At 47.9% G+C, this 20,567-nt stretch overlaps 1 protein-coding gene across 2 annotated transcripts in view; it reads right to left on the bottom strand.

Moving 5' to 3' along the window:
- Window positions 1-155: 155 nt before the first annotated feature.
- Window positions 156-20,567, bottom strand: part of LOC102225927 (spectrin beta chain, non-erythrocytic 1) — a 31,683-nt gene continuing 11,271 nt past the window's right edge. For both annotated transcript variants that reach the window (XM_023333777.1, XM_023333778.1), the window contains 23 exons: window positions 12,912-13,782; window positions 12,701-12,838; window positions 11,849-12,605; window positions 11,541-11,743; window positions 11,240-11,330; window positions 10,988-11,134; window positions 9,982-10,245; window positions 9,677-9,901; window positions 9,455-9,544; window positions 9,103-9,381; window positions 8,900-9,030; window positions 8,498-8,702; window positions 8,044-8,418; window positions 7,689-7,933; window positions 7,477-7,615; window positions 7,116-7,200; window positions 6,851-7,047; window positions 6,668-6,774; window positions 3,174-3,225; window positions 2,100-2,311; window positions 1,856-2,029; window positions 1,545-1,587; window positions 156-1,363 (listed from right to left, as the gene is read on the bottom strand). In XM_023333777.1, the coding sequence (XP_023189545.1) occupies window positions 1,175-1,363; window positions 1,545-1,587; window positions 1,856-2,029; window positions 2,100-2,311; window positions 3,174-3,225; window positions 6,668-6,774; window positions 6,851-7,047; window positions 7,116-7,200; window positions 7,477-7,615; window positions 7,689-7,933; window positions 8,044-8,418; window positions 8,498-8,702; window positions 8,900-9,030; window positions 9,103-9,381; window positions 9,455-9,544; window positions 9,677-9,901; window positions 9,982-10,245; window positions 10,988-11,134; window positions 11,240-11,330; window positions 11,541-11,743; window positions 11,849-12,605; window positions 12,701-12,838; window positions 12,912-13,782 (5,219 nt within the window). In that variant the 3' untranslated portion in view covers window positions 156-1,174. The remainder of the gene's footprint in view (window positions 1,364-1,544; window positions 1,588-1,855; window positions 2,030-2,099; window positions 2,312-3,173; window positions 3,226-6,667; window positions 6,775-6,850; window positions 7,048-7,115; window positions 7,201-7,476; window positions 7,616-7,688; window positions 7,934-8,043; window positions 8,419-8,497; window positions 8,703-8,899; window positions 9,031-9,102; window positions 9,382-9,454; window positions 9,545-9,676; window positions 9,902-9,981; window positions 10,246-10,987; window positions 11,135-11,239; window positions 11,331-11,540; window positions 11,744-11,848; window positions 12,606-12,700; window positions 12,839-12,911; window positions 13,783-20,567) is intronic.

Here is a 20,567-nt window from a genome sequence, read left to right on the forward strand (position 1 = left end):
TATGGAAAAACTCAAACATGATGAAGGAAAATATTTTTGAGAAAATTAATTGAAAACGTAAAAAGGTGAGAAAAAATCAGAATATTTAGAATTAAAATGATGGAAAAATAAGCAAGAAAACATGGTGTGATGAAATGACATCACAGAACAGGAAGTGAGGTCATAGTTTAAAAGCTTTAATGAGTTGGCAGCTTTAACAGGTGCAGCTTCATACATGAGAAAAGCTTTAAATAGGTCATTCCTAACGATGCAGCTCAGATTGTGCAGAAACACGAACTTCCATACATGTTCGCTACGTTACGATGCGCGGAACCATAGAAGAAGAAGACGGTCGGTCAGGTGAGCTTACGTGAAACATGCAGGTGAACTTTTAACTCCAAAGCTGTAAAAAGTTGGTCCAGTTTCTCCTTCAGAACCGAAGAACAACGAAAATACAAAAACAAGTTCAGGAAAATCCAAACCGGAGCGGCTGGTCCCGCCCAGGTCAGGCAGACCAATCACAGCGCCCGCAGGCCCACCATCAACCAATCAGGGGGCAGAGAGGCCACCTGTGTCCCAAAGACGAACACAACACAATCAGAACCATTCAGAACCAACAACCGGGTCGACGCTGGCGACACGCTCATCAGCTGTCCACCTCTACCATTGGTCGGTCACTGTGACATCATCAGTGACATCATTAGCACACCGGAGTTTACAAATGGTGGTTCTGGTTTGTCCGATCAGCGGACCTGTTCTGATCAGAGATGGGTCCAGATCTGTACTGGACCTAGCAGAACCAGAGTTTGGACCTGGTTCTGGGTGGGTTTTCTTGCAGAAGCAGTTTTATATCCCAGCCTCTCTGGTTCTGGACCAGAACCAGCGATGGGTATGGGTTCGGGATTGGTTGAGCAGAACCAGATTTAAATCCTGGTCTGGGGTCCGGTTTGGGAAAAAAAAGTTTGGGATTTTGGTCTCGGGTATGTTCTGGACCGGTTCTGTAGAACAGGTGAACAGCTGATGAATGTTTCAGGAAGTTCTGGATGTGCAGTTTGGGTCTCAGGGAAGCAGGAGCTGAGAGGCAACGCTCTGAAGCGGGTCGGGTCGGGTCTGGTACGGTCGAGTCGGGTCGGGTCCGGTCTGGTCGGGTGCTTGCTGCTTCGCGGGTCCTCCGGCGCCCCCTGTGGTTCTTCTTCTACTGTTTCTTCTTGCTGAACAGGCTGAAGCGTTTCTCCTTGTCCCGTTTCCCCGGGCTCGACTCGGCGGGTAGCGACACGCTGACCGGGAGCGTCTGAGCGCGCCCGGAGGGCGGCGTGCCCGGGGCGGCGCCGGGGGCGGGGCGCTCAGCGCTCAGCACAGCCTGGATCCACGAGCTCATCTCCTCCTGCAGGGGGCGACAGAGGACAGCGGGTCACACCGAGCCGCAGCTGGAGGATGGATCCGGTTGTTGATCAGAACCACGGGGACCAGTTCATCAGAACCAGTTAGAACCCTCCAAACATTTTTCTGGAAAGCCGGCTGGTTGGACCGGACCCGGCCCGCTTCCTGTTTCTAGCGATACTCACTTCATCTTTGGCTTGGAACAGAAACTCATTCCCATCGGAGACTCTGGAAGAGAAGAACAACTAGATTCAGGATGTTTGGACCTTCAGTTCTGATCTGGTTTATACTGGTTTAAACTGGTTCAGAACCGGTTCATACTGGCCTAAGCTCTTTGGTACCAGTTTGAACTGGTTCTGAACCGGTTTTTGCAGGTTAAAGGTCGGTTCTGTCAGAAGCCCATTGGACCTCTCGCATGGACACATTTATCGTCGTCATCACCAGAATCAGGCCGTCCTTCGACGACGGTCCGGCCCGGTTCTGGACCGGTGCTCACCTGAGCTTGAAGACATGTTTCTTCTTCTTGTAGTCGGAGGCTACGTCACAGGCGGCGTCCTTCAGGCCGACAGCCGCCTCCCCGTGGTACGGGGCGCCCTGGGCCGCCGCCTTGCCGTCCTTGTAGAAGCTCAGCTCCGCGCCGCGAATCACACAGTACACGTGGTGCCAGGACCTGCCAATCACAGAGCGCAGGAGTCAGGGGGGCGGGGCATTGGGGCGGGGCCGGTGGCGGCACGCCTCACCTGTTGGACGCCTTCTTGTTAGGCCCCTCCCACTCGTGCTTGCGGTGTAGCGGCCCCTCCAGCAGGGCCGGCGCCTCCTGGCTGCGGGCCGGCATCGTGGCCGACTGGCTGCCGCCTGACTTCCTGGCCGAGGTCGGCGAAGGGGCGGGGCTCGGCTCCTTGGATCCGCGCTCCACCATGCCGTTCACCAGGCCGCCGCCTTCCACGGCGTCCTGTCGGTCCGGATCGGACAGAACCGAGTTAGAACACATTCCAGACTAGTGTAGAAACTAAACACCATGACTTTAATCCAGGGGTCCCCAAAGTGGGTCCTGGAGGGCCGGCATCCTGCACGTTTTAGTTTCTCCCTTGTGGTACCAACAACCTTTCAGCAGGTCGATGTTCTAACGAGCCATCATTGGATCCAGGTGTGTTAAACCAGGGAGAACTAAGACATGCAGGATGCCGGGCCTCATGGACCCACTTTGGGGACCCCTGCAGTTTAATCTGACTTAGCTGCTGTACGGAAACTGAGAACTGGATCAGAACTGGATGGACCAGAACCATCTGATCGATCCCTTATTGCGGTTCTGGCTGGATCTTCCTTAACACGGATCATAAATCGGGCCTGCTTATTTTTATTACATCCAGGCGGTTCTGGAGTGTAGAACTTCCGGTCTGAACCACGTGGTTAGTATGACTCGCACGCGATTGGTTTGTAGCTTCCAATCCTTGCTCAGTGCAGTGCTGGTAAAAGCACTTGTGTCAGATAGGGAAAAAATAAATGCTCCGGTTTAAAATTAATTCTCCCGTCAAAATTAACAAATATTTTAACAATTTATTCCGGGTCTGGATGGGATGGCATATGGGTCCGTATCCGGACCGAGGTCTGTTGGTTGCGGACCATGGTTCTACAGAAATGGTTTTAATGATGCAGCTCTATAAATAAATCTAATTAATAATTAATGTTTCATTAAATACTGAATCTGAAACAATCCAGAATAAAATCTCTAGAATGAAGTGTTCTGGAAGTTCTGGTACCGGAACCGGGTCGGTCCGGCCAGTGGGAGCAGCAGACACAGCAGCAGAACTGACCTGAGGAGAGTCCTGGTCCTGATCCGATGGGAGTCCGTTCTGGGTCACGGCGCTGCAGAACCAACACAGACCCTGGTTAAACACTCACACTGAGGACACAACCGGGTCAGCAGAACCTCACAGACCTCCCCAACAGAATCTGTCAGGCCTGGCGCCCTAAGGCGGGTTTTGGGGGGCATCATCTGTGACCCCCCCTGGCTGGAGGATGTTTTTCATTCTTACCTCAGAGTGGCCATCTTTCCCACTCTTCCCTCTCTGTCTCTCCAGCCGTAAATTTGAAAAGATCAGGACTGGTTGAACATGTTGGCCTAAATATGTTGCAATTTTACTACTACCAAAAATGGCTGTTTGTGATGCGCCAAAACTCATAATTATGATATATTTTCACCCGTGGAGGTTGCCATTTTTTCACTGATGGGTTGATGACGTAAACACAGCAAGGCTAACTTTACCCCACAGTTGTTTATCATAATGGTTTGACTGGTGTAATTTTAGATAATGCCACACGGTGGCACTATCGGCTGTAATTAAAACAATAAAAATAAAAATTGAGGCGAATCTGGATAATTTCCCACATGAAAGAAAGGAGAGCGCAGGGCGAGAGCCGGAGAGGAGCAACAACCAAGGACCTGATCTGGACCCGGGACTTTTCTCCACAGCACTGAACCATTTATACCAGCAGAACCAACAAGGCTCGTTACTTTAACTAGCTAAAAATAAACACGGTGCTGCCGCTGAGACGTGCAGAGCTGGACGCTCTTTGAGATGCTAACAGGAGCGGTACTGACATCACCGACCCGACCGGACCCATGGAGGTTCGGGTCGGTGGTAGAGTCCGGTTTCGCCGTTACCACCGACACCGGACTCTACACAGCACAGCTGATGCCGAACCGGACACAGCGCTACAGACGCCGGGGTTAACGTCAAAGGCAAGCAGCGCTAACGGAGCTAGAACACCGGTACTGAGTGTACCGAACCACTACCAACACCGGACAAAGTTCGGATCCTAAACTTCTTTTGCCGAACCGGATTCAGAGCTACAGAAGTACTTACCGGCCAACTCTTCCTCTTCCTCTGTTTGCTCCTCCTCATCATCGCCTCTTGTTATTTCTAGTTCTGATCGGTTTCAATTCGCTCCGGTTCAAATTAAAAAGGCTTAACAACGTTTCTCATCACTGTTTGGCTGGAGGAGCCAGGCAGTTGGACCGTTACACGTCATTTACCCAGAATGCATTGCAGCGCGAACAACATGGCGACGTTCCTGTGAAAATATTTTATTAAAATTGATAAAAACTAAATAACCTACAGTATTATTACTGTATTATTTTTACATTAACATTAATACTTCCCACATAAGGTCTATTTTAATCACTAGTGGTTCCTTTAATCCATTGTTCACATGTCATAACGCTGCCTTTAAATGCAACATGAGCTTAAACTCTCGCGCTGGTTTAACTCCTGGCAGGAAGGAGACCTGCTGCTGCGCAGAGACAGGTGTGTGTGCTAGCTACATAATGACTAGCTAATGTTAGCTACCGTGCTAGCTACATAATGACTAGCTAATGTTAGCTACTGTGCTAGCTACATAATGACTAGCTAATGTTAGCTACTGTGCTAGCTACATAATGACTAGCTAATGTTAGCTACCGTGCTAGCTACATAATGACTAGCTAATGTTAGCTACCGTGCTAGCTACATAATGACTAGCTAATGTTAGCTACCGTGCTAGCTACATAATGACTAGCTCATGTTAGCTACTGTGTTAGCTACATAATGACTAGCTCATGTTAGCTACCGTGCTAGCTACATAATGACTAGCTCATGTTAGCTACCGTGCTAGCTACATAATGACTAGCTCATGTTAGCTACCGTGTTAGCTACATAATGACTAGCTCATGTTAGCTACCATGTTAGCTACATAATGACTAGCTCATGTTAGCTACTGTGCTAGCTACATAATGACTAGCTCATGTTAGCTACTGTGCTAGCTACATAATGACTAGCTAATGTTAGCTACTGTGCTAGCTACATAATGACTAGCTAATGTTAGCTACCGTGCTAGCTACATAATGACTAGCTAATGTTAGCTACCGTGCTAGCTACATAATGACTAGCTCATGTTAGCTACCGTGTTAGCTACATAATGACTAGCTCATGTTAGCTACCGTGTTAGCTACATAATGACTAGCTAATGTTAGCTACTGTGCTAGCTACATAATGACTAGCTAATGGTAACTACCGTGCTAGCTACATAATGACTAGCTAATGTTAGCTACCGTGTTAGCTACATGATGACTAGCTAATGTTAGCTACTGTGCTAGCTACATAATGACTAGCTAATGTTAGCTACCGTGTTAGCTACATGATGACTAGCTAATGTTAGCTACCGTGTTAGCTACATGATGACTAGCTCATGTTAGCTACCGTGTTAGCTACATGATGACTAGCTCATGTTAGCTACCGTGTTAGCTACATGATGAGTAGCTCATGTTAGCTACCGTGTTAGCTACATGATGAGTAGCTCATGTTAGCTACCGTGTTAGCTACATGATGACTAGCTCATGTTAGCTACATGATAACCAGCTAACGCCAATATAACACATTAAGTTTGTTAGCAAGAATGGGAAACTAGTATTGTTGTTGTCTATGTTCTAATGTGGGTAGTACTGGTTACATTTGATTCAGTAACTGGTACTCAAGTAAATGAGTACTGGCCCGGTCCGAGGTGTGTGTGTGTGTGGGGGGAGGGGGGGTACTTATTAGCGTAGTTTTACTGCACTGTACCTTTTTCTTTTACTTGAGTAAATATTATTATTATTGCTACTTTTACTTAAGTAGATTAATTTTGCATTTAAAGAAATAGACTTCAGAGATCAGAAACATTTGATGTTTATGTTCATGTTTATGCAAATTTTAGCATAATTATTCAACATTTTATAAATGTCAATGTTTATATCCTTATTTTTTTTTTGTTTAAACAATAATGGGATTTTTAAAAGTTGCCCGTCACCAATAAAATGACGATGTTTGTAAAATAAGTCCCTGCTCCTGTGTGGACCGGATGCTGGGCGGATTGACCAGAGAGCATCCGATTGTAGCTTGCTGGTCAGTTACAAATACCTGCTGCCACTTTCCTAACTTGTCTCCTCTGCAGGTTATTTAAAATATGAATAACTGATTTATATTTTGCCCGTTGCTTTCAGGAACTTAAACCTGGCAGTAAAAAAACAACTATTTGCTAACTGCTGCATGTTAGTCATGTAACGTGTCAGATAGAGTCAAGCAGTGGTGACAGCCGGTGCCCCTGACTGCGGGTCCAGGTTCTCCAGAACCATCTGGAGGTGAGAAAGAGTGGGCGTGTCCCTCTGCTCTCTGATTGGTCGGAAACTAGCTCTGATGTCACTCGTGTCCAGGTTCTGGTTTGACCCGGTTTTGTGTGCTTCCTGTCTGCTTTGTGGGTGTGAGTGGTTCTGGAGGCGGTTCTGGAGGCTCACCTTTGCTGCTGGGGTCCGTCTTGCTGGACCAGAACCGGTTCTGGACCCGGTGGCTTCCTCATCCTCTCCTCTTCCTCCTGCTGCCTCCTGACCTCCAGCAGCTCCATCTGGAAGCAGAACTGGGCCGTCAGCGCCAGTGGAACCGGACGGGGTGGGACCCCACCCGCCCGGCGCCCTGCTCACCGTGGTCAGCCGCTCCAGGGCGGAGAAGCGTTCCTCCCAGGTGGCGGCGGACTTCTCGAAGGCCTCGTGGCGCTTGATGAGCTTCTCCACCTCGTCCACGCTGCGGCCCAGCTCCCGGCTGGACAGGTAGGGCTCCTGGCCCAGCAGCCAGGCCTCGGCCACGCCCGCGTCCCGCGAGAACTGGTGCACCTCCAGGACTGGGGAGGAGCAGGAGGGTTAGGGTGGCTCTGATTGGCCGGCACGGGGTAAACAGGAAGTGTCTTACTGAGGCGGAGCCACTCCCAGCGGTCCTCCCACTTGTCGATCATCTCCTTCCTCTTGTCGGTGAGCTGCAGCAGCTTCTCCTTGATCTGGACCACAGGAAACACAGAACACAGCTCAGCCCGGACCCACCAGAACCAAAACCCCCAGGCTGCACAGGCAGGCAGAGCGGCAGAAAACTATTCATGCCCCCAGTTAAGATATAGATCAGCTGAAACCTTATTTTTACAGCATTAATAGAACCAGTTTGTCAGCACAAAGCAGTCGAACTTTAAGGCCGGATCTGAAAGAATCTGACGTTCATCAGTCTGGAGAGGAATCCAGAACCGTTTCGAAGGTTCCCCCTCCGTTTCCTCTTGGCTCACCTCCTCTGAGGCGAAGTGCTTGCGGGCCAGCAGGGCCTTGCCCAGCTCGATGCAGGCTGTGAAGCTGTCGTTGCGGGCGTCGATCTCCGCTTTGATGCCCTGATGGTTGTTCATCAGCAGCTCCACGGAGGAAACGTCTCTGGAACCACAAACATCCCTGTCAGTCGGACTCCCGACGCCGGCTGAGCGGCGGTGGCAGCAGGCGGGCCTACCTGGGCTTCTCCTGGGCCTCGATGAGCCGGATCACGTCGTCCATCCAGAGCATCAGGTCGCGGACCATGCTGAAGAACCGGAACTTGTCCCCGGTGTCGAGGAGGCGGAGCCTGCGTCCGTCGCAGGCCTCCAGCAGGCTCCTCCACGCCTCCAGCACTTCACCCTCCCGCCGCTGGATGTCGTCGGCTTTGTCTCCGGCGTATGCCGACTGCAGGCGCGCGGCGTCCTCCTGAAGCTGCCTCACCTGCAACCAGACATTACACTGCTGTCTCCGTTCTTCAGCTGAACATCCTGACAGCAGACACTCTGCCTGTTCCTCCTGTTCCTGGCTGGAAGGACTGTCAGCTGTGTTACCTGTGTTCCCAGTGCCTGGATGTCGTGTTCGAAGGTGTTGTGCATCCTCTGCAGCGTCTCCACTGTGTTCTGGTCCCGACCGACCTCCTCCGGCAGCTTCTTCTGCTTGTCTGCGATGCGTCCCAGGATCTCCTTGGCGTCGTGGTAGAACTTGTGGAGCTCGAAGGAGGCGGCGAGGATCTGCGTCCGAGTGTCGATGAGCTCCAGAAGGTCGGCCCAGGCCTCGTTCAGCCCGTCCTTCCACTCCGCCACCGTGGCCGCGTCGCCATGCCCGGAGTTGATTAGCTCGTCCGCCAGCCGATTCACGGCGTCCACTCTCTCCTGCCCGATGTTCCCGGTGTCCCGCGCAAACTCCCGGAAACGTTCCTGTAGCATCTGAAGCCACCGAACGTTGGTCATCCCGGCTCCAATCCAGGAGACTTCAGGTACAGACCGTATGACCACAGGAACTTACCGTGACATGTTCGTAGTCCTGGCCCAGCTCGTGAGACCCGGCCACCACCTCCCGTTCGGCGATCCACTGCTCCAGGTCGTCCACCTCCCTGTTGAGCTGGAAGAGGCGGAGCCTCTCGTCCAGCTTGCCCCGCCTCTCCTCAGACAGGTCCTTCAGGCCGGCGTACAGCTTGTCCACCTGAGACTGGCGCATGCTGATCCGCTCGCTGACAGACAAACAAAGGAACTGGATTAGAAGGCAACTGGTATGCAGATTTTTCACAATAAAAGCCCTGCTGAGAACCAGTTCCTGTCTAGTAAAATTCACATCGGGAGACTCCTCTATTTTCTGAGAGCCCGAACAACAGCTCTCAGGTTTCTACTCAGGAAGGTGCAGAACAATAAAAACAGGAGCAGTGACAACCTTTCAGGGTGTCCGGCAGCCACTAGTCCTCGGCTGGTCTTGGACAGCTGATGGACGGTCTCTGCGTAGTCCTCCACAGCCTGCTCCATGATCTGATGCTTCTTCAGCATGGTTACGGCGCTCTGCTCGTCCTGACCAGAACACGGGACGGTTAAGAAGTGACTTCAGGAACTTTACAGGCTGATCTGTTCGCTCCCACTCACCTTGGCTTTCTCCTCTGACATCATGTAGAGCTCCTGTTCACTCATCCAAGCCTCGGCCTCAGCGGCGTCAAAGTAGTACTGCTGAGCTTTGTGGGCCTCCTCCAGTCGGCCGTGCCGCTGCTCCACCTCCTCCATCAGCTCCTTCCACAGCTGCTGCAGGTCGGCCAGGCGCTGCCGGATCAAGTCGGTGTTGGAGGACTTGTCCTGCAGTAGGCTGCGGCTGCGCTCCAGGATGTCGTTGATGCGAGGCTGATGGCCCTGGATCTCCTTCTGCAGCGTCTGAGGACACATCAACCAGAGAGGTCAGGGTGCAGCTGGGAAACTCCAGAAGCTCAGGAGAAGAAGAAGTCACCTGGTTCTTCTTGATGAGCAGCTGGACTGTCTGCAGGTTGTGTCCATGCTCAGTGGATGTGGCCACTGGCATCCTCTCCTGGGCCCAGAGCTGCAAGAAGGAAGGACACCAGTGAGAATGCCCCCTTCATGATTACTGCCATGAAAGGAGCAGGTGGGGGGTACTGTCAGGGGGCAGGGTCAGTTGTAAACCTCTGGAGGAGGAGTCTGTTTGTGCACGTACAAGCTCATCCTCCACATCACGGTTGAACTGATGGACTTCTCTGGATGCCACCAGGAAGTCCCTGCGACACCGCAGTGGCTCCAGCAGCTCCTGGAACTTCTTCTCCACCACCCGTCTCCTCCCGTCCACCTCATCTGTGTCCTTCACCTCTTGACCAAGGGCCTTCACTTGGCTCTGCAACTCCACCACCTCCCTCTGGCGCACATCCACCTGGTTCTCCAGCATCTGAGCAGGAGGCAGACATCAATCCATCGCCCTCATTCAGAAGGAGATGAAATTCATAGAGTCACATCAGGCAGCTTTACCTGCTGTTTCTTCAGAAGTATGTTGACAGATGTCAGGTCTTTGCCGTAGTCGTCGGACTGGATCTGGCCCTCCAGGCTGCCCAGCCACTTGTCCAAGTCGGCACAGCTCTGTGTAAACAGCTCGGCCTTGTTGGCGTCAAACAGACCCTGAGCTTTGGTCTGAGTGGTGGACTCAAGCTTCTCCCACAAGGTGTGGAGTGACGCCAGCTTCTCCTTCACCTCCTCCTCCGTCTCTGGCTTCTCTGACACCAGCAGCGTCCCATCCTGACGTCAGGAGGAACCAAGAAGATGAGATCTGTCCCACTACATAGCAGGGCTAGTGGACTTCTTTAGGAACAGGATTAGCCTTATTTGTGATATTCAACAAGTTATTCTGAGAATTGGGAAATGTTAAGAATAAATAATTCTGCGTTTTCCTCTATCTGTTTTAGCTGTTTGCATGCTCGTATATACGTACATACACGCAAACACACAGAGGACACGCCCGCAAAGCTACGGTTAAAGGAAACGCCCTCTTTAGGGCGCAGCTTCGATAGAGGCCAACAAAGAGAACTACAAACTATTGTCAGATGTCATTTTGCTCTGTTAGCCCATAAGGACAGCATGAACAAATGGACCAGCTGTATTTTAGTCTTAAGTGGAATTCATGAATTCAACTCACTGACTTTTCTTCATACATTAAGAACCTAATGGAGAAAAGATCATTCTCCATAGAAACTCATTGGCCCTGGTGTTACTGGTTGATGTAATGATGGTAATATTTTACCTTGACCACTACGGGTCCAAGGAGAGGCTGACCTTGCAGTCTACGGTTCTGAGAGGAACGTTTGTTTATATGAAGAGGATTGTTGGTGGAAAATCACTAGAAATGACATAAACCTCCATGGAGATACTGAATAGTTTCAATGGAAATAAAATTATGAGCTGTTGACTCAGGCGTGACCGATTCAGCTGAACCATCGTAACTCTGAGCAGCAAGTTGTCTGAACTTTACACCCTTCAGTACCTTCTGGATCTTGTCCAGCCACTCCTTGTTGGACTGCAGCTCGGCCATGAAGGCCTGGTGCTTCAGCCACTTGCTGTGCAGGTTCCTGGCCTCGTCGTAGGTCATATCCTGAGCCGTCAGCATCTTCTCACTGATCCATAAAGAGAGCTGCAAAGAGACCCAACAGAACCTGATTTCTGGAACCTCCATCTCAGACTTTCTGAGCCAGTTCTCTGGAAATGTTAGGTTAAAATGTGCTTCTGAAGGGCTGACCTCCTGGCAGTCCTGCAGGAACTTCTGAAGATCGCGGTTGTCCTTCAGTCTCATCAGCAGCTCCACTGCTGCCTCCCTGTTCTTCTTGTGCCTGGAACAAGAAGAAACAGCAGGTAGCTCTACAGACAGGCTCCATGTGAACCAAACAGGTAAATGAAGGGTTAGGGTTAGAAAAAGCAGAAACTCTAGAGCATAAAGGCAGCACCCTCACAATCCAGCTCCTGAACACAGACTCCTCAAGCTGCTGATGCTACAGAAAGCCATGTTGGGTCCGTTAAACTGGATGTAGTTCTGAAGCTACCTGTCGTCGATGGAGGCCACTCTCTCAAGGATGCGCTCAGCGTTGATGTTCCCGTCACCGGCCAGCCTCCTGCCTGCCTCCACCACACCGTTGATCTTCTCCTCGTTGGCGTCCATTGTGGTCATGAAGTCCTCCTGCTTCTTGATGGCGCCCTCGGCGCCCTCCAGGGTGGTCGGCATCTCTGTGTGAGCCAGCACGTACTCCTGGAGAGAGGATAAGCTAGAAGTCTGGAGGCGGTTCTGTTTCAGGGACCAGAACAGGCAAGACGTTCAGCACTTACAGGTCCTGATTCTGGGGTCTGGACTTACTTGGTTGTTGAGGAAAGCCTCTGCCTGCTTGGTGTCCCTCAGGAACAGCTGGTAGGCGTGCGACTGAGACAGCAGGTTCTGCCGGTTCTCCCACATTTTGAGCAGGTCGTTCCAGCCGGTGTCGAGCGCCTGCAGCCGCTGCCTCAGGAACATGTACTGGGCGTCCACCTGGCCCTGCGTCACCATCTCCCCCATGTCTCTCATCTTCTGGTAGTCCTCCTCGTAGTTGTGGATCTCATTTTTGATGCTTTCGTGTTGAGCCATCAGCTTCTCGGCCTCAGACAGCGTGTTGGGCATGTCTTCGGAGGCGATGGCTGTCTGAGTGCGGGACAGCCAGGACTGGAAGTCGTCAAGCTCTCGCAGGAACTGCTGCAGCTTCCTGGCTTCGCCCAGGGACTCCTCTCGTGTTTTCAGAGTATTCTTCATCTCGTCCCAGACGGCAGTGATCTCAGCCAGCCGGTCTGTGATGGCGTTGGCCTGGTCAGGATGCTCCTCAGCCAGCCTCTGGGCTTCACCCCGCAGGTCACCCAGCTTGTCTTCGATGGCCACCAAGTCTCGCTCCATGCCGGTCAGCTTCCTCTGCAGAGCCATGACTCCGGTGAGGTCATTGCCCAGCTCCTGGGTGGACTCGATTAGTTTGGTCTTTTCTTTGATCCAGGATTTGGTCTCATTGCAGTCGAGATGATAGTTCTGCACACCCAGCGCAGAGTTCAGGGACTCCTTCTTCTGGTCCACCAGGTCTCGGAACTGGCTCCACCTGCAGACAGAGGGTCAGACAATCTAAAAATGTGTCCAGATTCAGGTCTGCATTGTACCTTTAAGGTTCTGTCTTTCCCAGCGGGCCATATGTACCTGTTGTTCAGTTTATCCTGCTGAGTCCTGATGTTTGTCTCGCTCGGATGGCCGCTGTGAATCAGCTGTCGGGCGATCTGGTTCACCACAGCAACACGAGACGCTTGGTTGTTCATCTCTGGCTCCAGATTTTCAAACCTGCAGAGAGATCCACATCAGATCTGTACAGTCTGACAGAGATCCAGGATGCATGCAGTCCCTCGGCTGTTACCTGTGCTGTATCACCTCCAGGTCCTCCAGTTTCTCAGGAATCTCCATGCTGTTCAACCACTGCTCCTTCTCGTCGATCCAAACTTCGCAGGCGTCAGCCTCACTCATCATCTTGTAGAGAGCCAGTGCATCCTGGAGCGCCTGCTTCCTCAGCTTCGTGAGCTCGGACACTTCCTTGTAGCGCTCCTCAATGCCAGCTAGGCGGCCCTGCACGACCTCTGACTCCGCCTCCTCTTTGGGCAGCAGGGCGACCTGCTCATGTAGAGAGTCGATGACCGAACGGTAGCTGGCCACCTCCGCTGCAGCATCCTTGTGCTTCCTGACCAGAGCCTGGGTGGAGAACTCATCATGGCCCGTCTCTCCACTGGAGACGATGCGCAGAGCGTCCAGTGTCCACGCATCCACATCGTCCGCATCGGCCTGGAACTGGTGCATGGCCAGAGCTTCCTCCAGTCTCTTCTTTCTCACTGCTGCAAGCTGCTCCAGCGCCGCCCACTGAGCCTTCAGGTCTGAGACTCGCTCCTGGATCTTGGTAGCACCAAAGTGACCGGCATCCACCATGGCCCGGCCCTCAGCGATGGTGTGCTGCAGGTGTCCGGCCCGGCCACTCATCTCGTCCTCCAGGGCCCGCTGCTGGCTCAGGAGGCGCACCGCCCCGGTCAGGTCCTTGCCGTGCTCCATGGAGGACAGGATCTGCTCCTTCTCCCGGATCCAGCCCTCTTCCTCCGCCATTTCCCAGAAGAACTTCCAGAGTCGGCGAGATTCCTCGAGACGTGCACGGCGCTCAGCGGCCAGCTGGGTCAGCTCCTGGTAGCAGAACTCCAAGTGGGCCACCCGGTCCTGGATGATCTGAGGATCACAGGGCTTGTAGCCTGGAGAACAGACAAAGTGTTTTCATCAGGAATCCGGTTTCAGCTTGTGGGCTGACCTCTCCATGATCAGCCAGAATGATCTTCTGCACATTTTTCAGCTCTTGGCTACTTCTGCATATTTCATCTGATTTCAACAATGTATATATCAATGCATTCAGCTTCTTCAGGAGAGGTGTGCTGTGACTTTTGGTAACTTCGCCTATTCAGGGTTCCCGCGGTCCATACAAAGACTTAAAAGGTATTGAATTCATCAATCTAAAAGTAAGACCTTAATTAACCTTAAAAGTCTTAAATTAATTTTTCACAGGTCATAAAAATGTTAACATATTGTAAATAGAATGATTGTAATATGTCTCAAATATTAAAATAAGTAATATTTATTTATTTTACCAGATGCGCCACTCAGTGCCTGTAGTTGGACCAGTGAAAGGCGGAGTGGTTGCAGCCATAACTCTAATAGCAGATCCACGTTGTTCATATAACCAGATAGCAGTATGTTACCTTTAACCTCATGGGAAGTAGGAATGCACAATATATACGGTATAAATCAGTGATTCTCAACCTTTTTTGGGCCAGAGCCCCCAGTCCATCATCCTGGTTCCTCACCGCCTAACCCACAGAAGTTGTAAACTACTTTGCACTGAATATTATTGTATTACTAATATTACTATCACTATTGTTGATGTTTTGATTTTTATGGTTGTTTCTGTATTTATCGTCAAAAATAATTTCCCAAGAACAAAAACGCCATGGGAATAAAAATCATTTTTACTGACGTCTAAGAAAAATGCAATGAAAGAACATTCCAGTTAAAATCAGCAGCCAATCAGAGAGGAAAACATATTCTTGTTCTGGGACATTTTCTGATGCTAGTTGCTAAATGTTGAACAAAACGACCAGATAAAAGATGTTCAACAATAGCAGCTTAAACTTTGATCTATCTGCAAACAGCGCTCTGCTCTGCAACATTAGGACATGAATAAAACTGCAACCATATCAATCATAACTCTTCTTCTCTCCAATGTTTCTGTAGCTCTGTGCTGCCTTCAGGAGAATGGGACATCAGAGTGTCCTCCATAAGATTTCATCCACATGGCGTTTACTGCGTAAACCAGAGCTTTCAGTGGAAAAACTAAAGTTCCAGATCCTTTTAATGCCATAGAAATATGGGACAGAAACATGGATTATATCTTTATGTAGACCTGACTATTGATTTATAGATTATTAATTTTACTGGATATAAATTACAAAGACCAAAGCTGGTTCTTAATCAAATCCTAATGAGTCAGATTAAAAGTGTCATGGAGTCACTGAACACCATCATGACATGAAAAATAATACTGAGGAAATAAATATATCAAAACTAATTAAAAACATAAATAGGTGAAAAGCTCCTTACTGTTGTCTGTAAAATATATTTCTTCTTAGTACTAGATGTGTTCTCAACAAACCCATGGGGCTTTACCAATATTATTTTATGTTTTATCTGAAAACAATGTCTATTTATTCTTGCCATACAGACCTCTGTGTTAATTATTGCTCACAAGGTCTTGCCATACCAGTTTATTCCTCTGTATTTAATTTAGTTTCTTAGTTTATTCTTGCATTTTGTTCTTCATTCATTTCCATTTAGTTTTCTTTGATTAGTTTTATTCTCTCTTTGTTTATTTTGTTTTCTTTAGTTTCTTTCCTGTTGCTAGTTTAATTTTTAGAGTTTTTATTGTCGCTCACCTCCAGTAACCTTCGCTCATCACCTGCTGCTTAATCATCACGTGTTTCACCTGATTTTCCTCTCATTGATTTTTTGCTGTTCACCTCCGGATTCTCTGATCCGGATTCTCTGATCCTGATTCTCTGATCCTGATTCTCTGATCCTGATTCTCTGATCCGGATTCTCTGATCCTGATTCTCTGATCCTGATTCTCTGATCCGGATTCTCTGATCCGGATTCTCTGATCCGGATTCTCTGATCCTGATTCTCTGATCCGGATTCTCTGATCCGGATTCTCTGATCCGGATTCTCTGATCCTGATTCTCTGATCCTGATTCTCTGATCCTGATTCTCTGATCCGGATTCTCTGATCCGGATTCACATCTAATTCGTTGCTCTGTTCTGCATCCTGGTTCTCCTGTTTCAGAGTTTTATGGTTTTTATTTTTTTACCCCCTGCGGTCAGGAAGAGTATCGATGGAGAACAGCAGACTGATGTAACCTTTTAAAACAACGGGAAAATCCTGGTATTCTGATGATTTAAATTCAAAAGTGCTGTGGTACCGTTTCATACCGGATCACTTTCAGCACCAATAACTCTTCTCTATAAAATCACACATGGAGGATTTCTTTATTTAAATGGGTTCATTTTTCTGAGGGTGTCCTGATTTTAGTGACATCACAGCGATATTCTGTTGTCCTTCCATCCAGCATCCAGACGGACAATAAAACATTTTTAATATCAGTTGCTGCTTTGACATGATCACAGCACTGCCAAACAAATCCTCAATAAAACATCAAATATTTGAAAATCAGACACCAGACAAGTGAATCACAGCATCATCAGCCGGTGAGACGCTGAACTGATGGAGAAGCTACATTAGCAGGAGAAGCTAACAGACACTGAAGAGAAGAAGAGTTGCCATGGATACGCTGCATGTTGTAATGTCACAATACAGTTTTAGCAAGTTGCTCAAAGTCTAAACTGGTTTTGTTGAGCATTTAAGGTGTAAAGTTTACCTTGGAGCAAAGGAATCGCAGCGCCTCCCTTTGTAAAAATGTCCGCCAGCGCCCCCTGCCGCCCGCCCGTCGCTAGTATAAATGATAAAAGCTCGTTCATGACGTAACCAGAGGAAGCGGGAAGCGGCGTGGCTGGGGGTCCAAAGGAAGGGCTGGTTAAAAAGGCAGGAGCAAAAACATCAAGGATCTGGAGCCGGGTTGGGTTTACACGGGTAAAAGCGGGTCGGTGAAAGTAGTTCAGTCAGTGGCTCATTGTGTAGGACTGAAACGATTCCTCGAATGATTCGAGCACCTCGATTATTAAAATTCATCGAGGAAAATGCATCCGTCTCAATTATGTAGCACACCGTGTTAGCAGCAAGGCGTTGAATTGAGCGGCGTTTTGCCAGGTTTAGGGGGAAAATGAGGATCGTTGAACTTTGCGTGCGATGGTTGGACTAGACAGGAGGAACGGGAGGAATGGCGGAGAGAGAGACGATTAATCGGATAATCGGAAAAATATTCTTTAGAGTACCGTAGTCGATTACTAAAATATTCTTTTACAACAGCCCGAACCAAAGCAAATAAAATCATAAATATTTTACTGTATGGATAATGCAGAAAGTAGAAACTCTTCACAATGTGGAAAAACTCTGGAAAGTAATTTGCCACATTTACATTTATTGACGTAATTACAATTTGTCTAATTTGGCCTTTAGGTTGTTTACAAAACTTTTACTTTTACTTGAATTTGTTTTGAGTAAAGTTACTCAGTTAGATCTGAAATCATGTCCATTAATGAGTAAAAACAAACGGCGTTGATCCTTCAGCTGGGCTTGTATTCAAATCTAAGTTTAGTTCTGAGAAAAGAAAACATCTAGCTGTAACTAAGATATGGATTTAACTGTAAATACAGGGAAGGCAGCGGCTTTATCATGCATTGTAAACTTTAATATTTGAACAACAAATGGAAATGTCAGTTTCATCAGGTTCTAGTGATTATAATTTCTATTGATTGAAACTGAAAACAGAAAATCAGGATCTTAGCTTGAAGTCGGTTATTTAAAACTATTAGACAGGAGGAACAAATCAGATATCGGGAATTAATGTCCCATTAAAAATACACTTAATATTTTGTGTTGCTTTTTATTTATAATGTGCTGCTTTAAATAAACCGTTTGAGGCCAACATGCTCTCATTTCCTTTGTGATGAGCAAAACTAATGATCATCACAAAGTACCTACAGTAAAATTGTAATGAGGTACTTGTTACAAGAGCAGTTCTTTAAAAATAACGTTGGCATGCCTGTCTTTACTTTGGAACAAAGTTTTTATTAGTTATTGTTTTCTGCACTTTTATCAGGTTTTGATTTGACTTGAATTAAAAATTCACTGTCTGCTGGGCTTTCCTGGTTTTGATTTTAAGGTTCATTGTTGGTCCGGTCCATAAATCAAGCGCACCCATCCCATCAGAAAGCCTCTTTTAGAGGAAGAACTGCGACCCAGAAAAGGAATTAGAGTCCAGAAAAACAGGAACATTTAGTTTTTAATATTACTTACAAACTGTGGAGTAATTATGACTTTTGCAAATTTAGAGTGTACTTACTTAAACTTATCTATTTTTGTTGTGGAATATCTGAAGTTTTATGTCTTGTTCTTTAGTATAGAAATGCACCACAACTCTGATATCAACAGAAACTTTCTGTAAGTGCAAAAGGAATAAAAATACATCCAAACTATTTGAACTATTTCTGAGTTATTGTGGCGGGTTATGAGACGGTTTTGATTGTGTCTCTGTTTAAAGGCCGTTTTTATGTTCAGTTTCATCTCAACCTTAACAAACACAAACATGCAGCCAATAAATCGAGTTTCAATCAGTTTTTTGCCCAAACAGTTAATAATAATAAACTCGTTTTCACCGAGGCTCTGTAAGAGCTTATGAATGAAATGTTGATTTGACAGGACACTTGGTGGTGGGCGTGTCGTCACCAGGTATGAATGGGAACGACGGCGCCGTGTGAATGAGGAAGTGCAGTTTGTCCTGGTCAGTCCTTGTAAAGTTTGAAGCGTGATAATCAAAATGGAATAAATCGATAATCGTGGCCTGGAGATGATTGACACCCGGACAGATGAGATTCCCCCAGTTAACCCTAAGTTTAGTTCTACCCACTTAGGGTAGAGCGCCCCCTGGAGGCCTCCGTAGGACCCGGCAGGATCCTTCTGTTCTGATTCAATCCGGGGAGAGGACGGTCTGGTGAATGCATTTATTCACTTTCTAAAGCAAACTGGATATTTGATGAAAGAACAAAAATCAGCTTAGCTGATGTCAACTGTTGTGTGTAAAGGCTGAAACCCATCGGTGAGATAATCACCAGCTGATGGCCGGTGCTGTTAAGAGTCTCCGTCCTCCCCGGTCTGAGCGCGTTGCTCAGGAGGAGCACAGCAAGCGTCACGGTCGGACAGCGGATCAGCGCCGCGGCTCTGAGCCCACACAGCGTGACTCCGCCGGGCCGAGGAAAACTCTAGTGGGGTTTAAATGACCGACTCTTAAAAACCACAGGAGGGCCGAACAGTCAGAACCGGAGCAGGAAAATGTAATCTGCAAAGCTTGTGGGAGAAAGAAATACAAGCAGGAGCTTCAATACCAGCAAGTTCCAGTCACAACACTGGGAAGAAAAGGCAGGATGACGCAGACATCCATTCCACTGACATTACTCTTTCTACACAGAGATATTTGACATTTATCTGACTTTGATTTAAGCAGCTGGTCATCATTGGGAGGATGTTGCTGCCGATCGCTGCCAGGTCCAAACTGAGATCTTCACATGGAGACCTGGCCTACAGTTCCCCTCCAGGAGACAAAAAATGCAGAATCCTTGTTTAAAATTAATTATTATCTGCCAGTTGTGCCTTTTCACTTTTTTTCAACTTTGGAAAGTGTTTAAAAAAAATGTAACTTTTACATTGGACCAGAAAGTTTTGGGTTTTTTTAACTTCTGGGTAAAATTGTCACTAGTTTCATTTCTATTTGCGTTTATTGTAAAGTTGGTCTTAAGTTTTATTTCAGGCGGTATTAAAAAAAAGTATTAAAAAGTATTAAATGTAACTTGCCTTAAGCTGCAGTAAGCCTGCCATTGCAAGTTTTGAAGTATTTCAACTTTTATGCAAATTTCATCTCCACTGAAATGGATTGAAAATCTTCAGAATTCAACAAAAACTTTGTGGACTTTGGCAGCTTGCTACTTCCACCTACTTCAATTTAGAAACTTCTTTCAACTGTTAAGCAAGTCACAAGCTATTCCTCTACCTTCAGATGACTCATAGGCCTTATAGTTTTTCTAAAATCACAATTTAAGTTTTATGCTAACTTTTGCTCATTTTCAGTTTTACAGACTGCAGTCTGGTAGCTGATGCCTTTCAAACTTTAACGGTTTTTCCCAAGCAGAAAGCTGCTGTTGGCACAAATTTCACTCCCAGCTGTTTGCATTGCATTCTGGTTTTCTGTAAAACAGCGGGGAGTGTCGCCTTCCTCTATTGGGCTCATGTGAAACGTTTTCAGTGACGCTCGTATGGGGGATTTTTCTGCCATAATTCCAGAGCACACATTTTCTTTTTGAAAGCAGGACTTCATGTTTTTATTCTCAAAACTTGTGATGTTTGAACTCCAAACTTTTCTTCTCACGCTCAAAACCCGTCTCTCTGCTCGGATCCACTCTCCTCTTGCAAACCTCTCTGCTGGCTTACGAATCATTTTCTGCTTGGAACAGAAAAGTACTGTTGCCTGGCAACCTCTCAGCCAATAGAATGCAAGCTTTACACTGGGTGCGTTTGTTTCCTTCTAGTGGGTGAGCCAGCGCTCCCTCCCTCCCCGCCCGCCCAATGGGAGTCCAAATTTGAAGTAACAAGGGTTGCCATGGCGACTGACAAACATTGATCGATAGCTACTCAGCTTTATGTGATTTATCTGCCATATGTAATAGCTGCTAATAGCTGCTAATAGCGGCTAATAGCTGCTAATAGCGGCTAATAGCTGCTAATAGCTGCTAATAGCGGCTAATAGCGGCTCGCTCAGGACAG

Source organism: Xiphophorus maculatus, chromosome 5 (assembly GCF_002775205.1).
Source record: "Xiphophorus maculatus strain JP 163 A chromosome 5, X_maculatus-5.0-male, whole genome shotgun sequence".
In the NCBI taxonomy this organism is placed as follows: domain Eukaryota; kingdom Metazoa; phylum Chordata; class Actinopteri; order Cyprinodontiformes; family Poeciliidae; genus Xiphophorus; species Xiphophorus maculatus.